The following is a 2,694-nucleotide window of genomic DNA, read 5'->3' as shown; positions in this document are numbered from 1 at the left end:
TTACACTGCTACATCCCCAGCATGGCATCAAAGCAAATGAGCTTAGGCAGCTTTATAGCAAATTACTACAACTGCTGGATACTCTGAGCTAAATTTACTGGTTATCTGTAACAAAATACCTGACTGATCAATAATATAGACAGTAATGTCTTTGTTGCATCACATTTAGCAAGAATGAACACAGTATTTTGTTAGTTTCCAACAACAACCGAGTAAAACCCCACCTTCATTTGATAAAACTCAGGTCCCCTTTTGCCAGCGAAGGCAAATTCGCTCAATTAAATCAGCTACTAAATGAATGGACTGGAGCGCATTTCTGTGCTTTTCAAGATTTACCGAGCACTTCAATCACATCTAAACACAATCATTTTATCCTATACACGTTAAGCGCTTCGAATCCGATTTAAAAACCCCAATTAACTTAATACACCATCAAAGCAAAAGACAAGAGACAAGAGTGCAGACAGGATGGAGAGGCTGGCGTGTGTGCAGTGAACTAACTTTGATCTCAGCTGAAAGGGGACCCACTGATGTTTATTTACATCTTGCCACACCGTCAGTGACACCAGTGATATGGTTGAAAGGTGTAGTTCAGACATAGTAATAACTATATTACGTTCTTTAATTAAACCACTCACAGAAAGGTTAGCGGATGACCCCCCCCCCCTTCTTTCCTTGTTTCTAGTAAGCTTTTCTAATTGTAATTTGGCGCTTAGAGCACCAGAGGAAAACGATATCGCCATAACACGGCAGCTTACACAGTCTAGATGGTTGCAAAGCGCTGCAGACCTGAGTTAAGATACGTAAAGTTAAATATATGGGGGGGAACTACCCCTTTGGTATCAATACCAGCGTTAGCTGGGCACTGCCCGGCCTGAACCTACCGGCGGACAGCTGAGCCGGGTCTTTCCGTCGTCGCTGCAGCCTCTCCCGCAGAGAGTCCAGCTGCTTCTTGTGCGCCTGGATGTTGCTCCATGTGTCCGACATGACGAGCTGCACTCAGCTGCAGGAAAAACACCAATACTGGCCTCACCGAGCACCGAGTGTCCGGGAAACTAAACAAAAGTTGAATCCAGTCCACCCTTGGAGGGAAGCGGGTACGGTGCAACACAAAAACGTGTGTCGGGTAGCACACGGGTTGATTGGGATTAAACGTTCCGCTTTCGTAGTGATTTGTCGTGGTTTTAGGATTGAGGGTATATGATGTAAAATATAATACATATATATCTCAGTCTACGAAAGTGGCATGTTGGTAACTAAATCAGTCATCACGTTAAACTTCATCTTTTAATCTTCCAGGCGGATTCGTTTTCAGTACGGACTACTTCAATTTCCGGCGTCGCCGAAATTAAAAGCCCGTTTCCTCTGTGCTGAAACAGACTGCACTCGCGATGCTTCCTTAAAGAAATTACCTCTCTGTGGCAGCAGACATACCGTATAGACTAATATCTAATAGTTATTAAGTAACTTGGCGCATTTTGTTCCAGCTCGCTGTCAGATTTTGCTGCTGCTCCATGGTCTAACGCAAAGATGGCGGAAGAGGAGAAGAGTGGTGAGGCTGTGGAAAACAAAGACGAGCTGCAGATTATGAAGGTAACTCTTCTCAGCGGAATCACACATTTATTCAAATGCTCCGACTGTCTCCAGCCTTTGTGCCCGGCTAGCTTCCCGTGAGGACGGTGTCATGTGTTGCTTCCTTGGAGTCTCCAGAAACAACAGCTGGCTGCAGCTGTCACGCCGAAGAACAGATTTTTTTTTGTAGTAGCTTTAAGGTTTTCTGGTATGTCAGGTGCAGGAGTGCCACGCTTACCCTTCTGTAGCTAGATTGGCCACAGATGTTTCACACCACAGCTTTAAACCACCAGATAACGGGCTGATATTCGCGCTTTGCTTTGATCTGTGCGCTTCTTGCTGAGTCACCACATTGTCAGGGTGCCTCTGGTTTAGTGCACCAAGGATGAGGAGTGCAGCTGTACTGATTTGTTCTCTGCAGGCCCTTCGATGGTTCGTGCCTTATAATGTTACAAAAACGAACTCTTTCAATACCAATATTTCACTCTGGGAGTACTGTGTGGCAGACGTTCACTTAGGAGCGAAGTATCGTTAACTTAGAAAACGAGAAAAAACTAACAGTGAACATGCAGTAACACAATACCGCACAAAAGTCTTGTACTAATATTTATTTTCTTGTACTAATAGGGACTTTTTTTATCAGCAGCTTGTCACAAAAATGCATAATTTCTTCCAACTTCTTTAGTCGTATCTATGGAAAACGCGAAAGATAACAGCTTGACAGACAGAAAACGGTATTTTTGCACAAATGGGCGATTCCCAAAGAGGTATTAGCGTAAAACTATGCTATATCTCATGCATGGTGTGCAGTGTGTCCTTAAGAAAAATAAGGAAACTGAACAAGTGGTGGACAAAATAAGAAAAGACAGGCTTAAAAAAAATAACTATAGTAGATGGAACAGTAACTGAAAGTCATGTACTTAAGAAATAGGAAAAATGCGGTTTGCCCACACACGTAACAACTGGACTGAAAATCAGTGGCAACAGGTCTGATGGAGTGATGAACCCAAATTTTACATATGACAGTGTTTTTTGGTCCAAATCATTGTTAGTATGTACTGATGAGAGCCAGTGATGTTGACGATCTTATCAAAATTAGTGAAATTCTGAACACAGATAATA

The 2,694-nt window shown here is 42.9% G+C and overlaps 2 protein-coding genes across 2 annotated transcripts in view; one reads left to right on the top strand and one right to left on the bottom strand.

Annotated features, from left to right (window-relative positions):
* mettl3 (methyltransferase like 3) overlaps positions 1 to 1,240 on the bottom strand; it is a 5,884-nt gene extending 4,644 nt beyond the window's left edge. Inside the window, exon 1 of the mRNA XM_042222241.1 lies at positions 885 to 1,240. Coding sequence (XP_042078175.1) covers positions 885 to 987 — 103 coding nt within the window. The 5' untranslated portion in view covers positions 988 to 1,240. The remainder of the gene's footprint in view (positions 1 to 884) is intronic.
* Positions 1,241 to 1,355: 115 nt separating this feature from the next.
* ttc5 (tetratricopeptide repeat domain 5) overlaps positions 1,356 to 2,694 on the top strand; it is a gene marked incomplete at its 3' end in the record, with an annotated part of 6,281 nt that continues 4,942 nt past the window's right edge. The window contains 1 exon segment of the mRNA XM_005925859.3: positions 1,356 to 1,593. Coding sequence (XP_005925921.1) covers positions 1,531 to 1,593 — 63 coding nt within the window. The 5' untranslated portion in view covers positions 1,356 to 1,530.

This window comes from Haplochromis burtoni, unplaced genomic scaffold, assembly GCF_018398535.1.
Source record: "Haplochromis burtoni strain Fernald_Lab_line unplaced genomic scaffold, NCSU_Asbu1 Contig_82, whole genome shotgun sequence".
In the NCBI taxonomy this organism is placed as follows: Eukaryota; Metazoa; Chordata; class Actinopteri; order Cichliformes; family Cichlidae; genus Haplochromis; species Haplochromis burtoni.
Note: the sequence above shows the minus strand (reverse complement) of the source record. Positions and strands in the feature narration are given on the sequence as shown.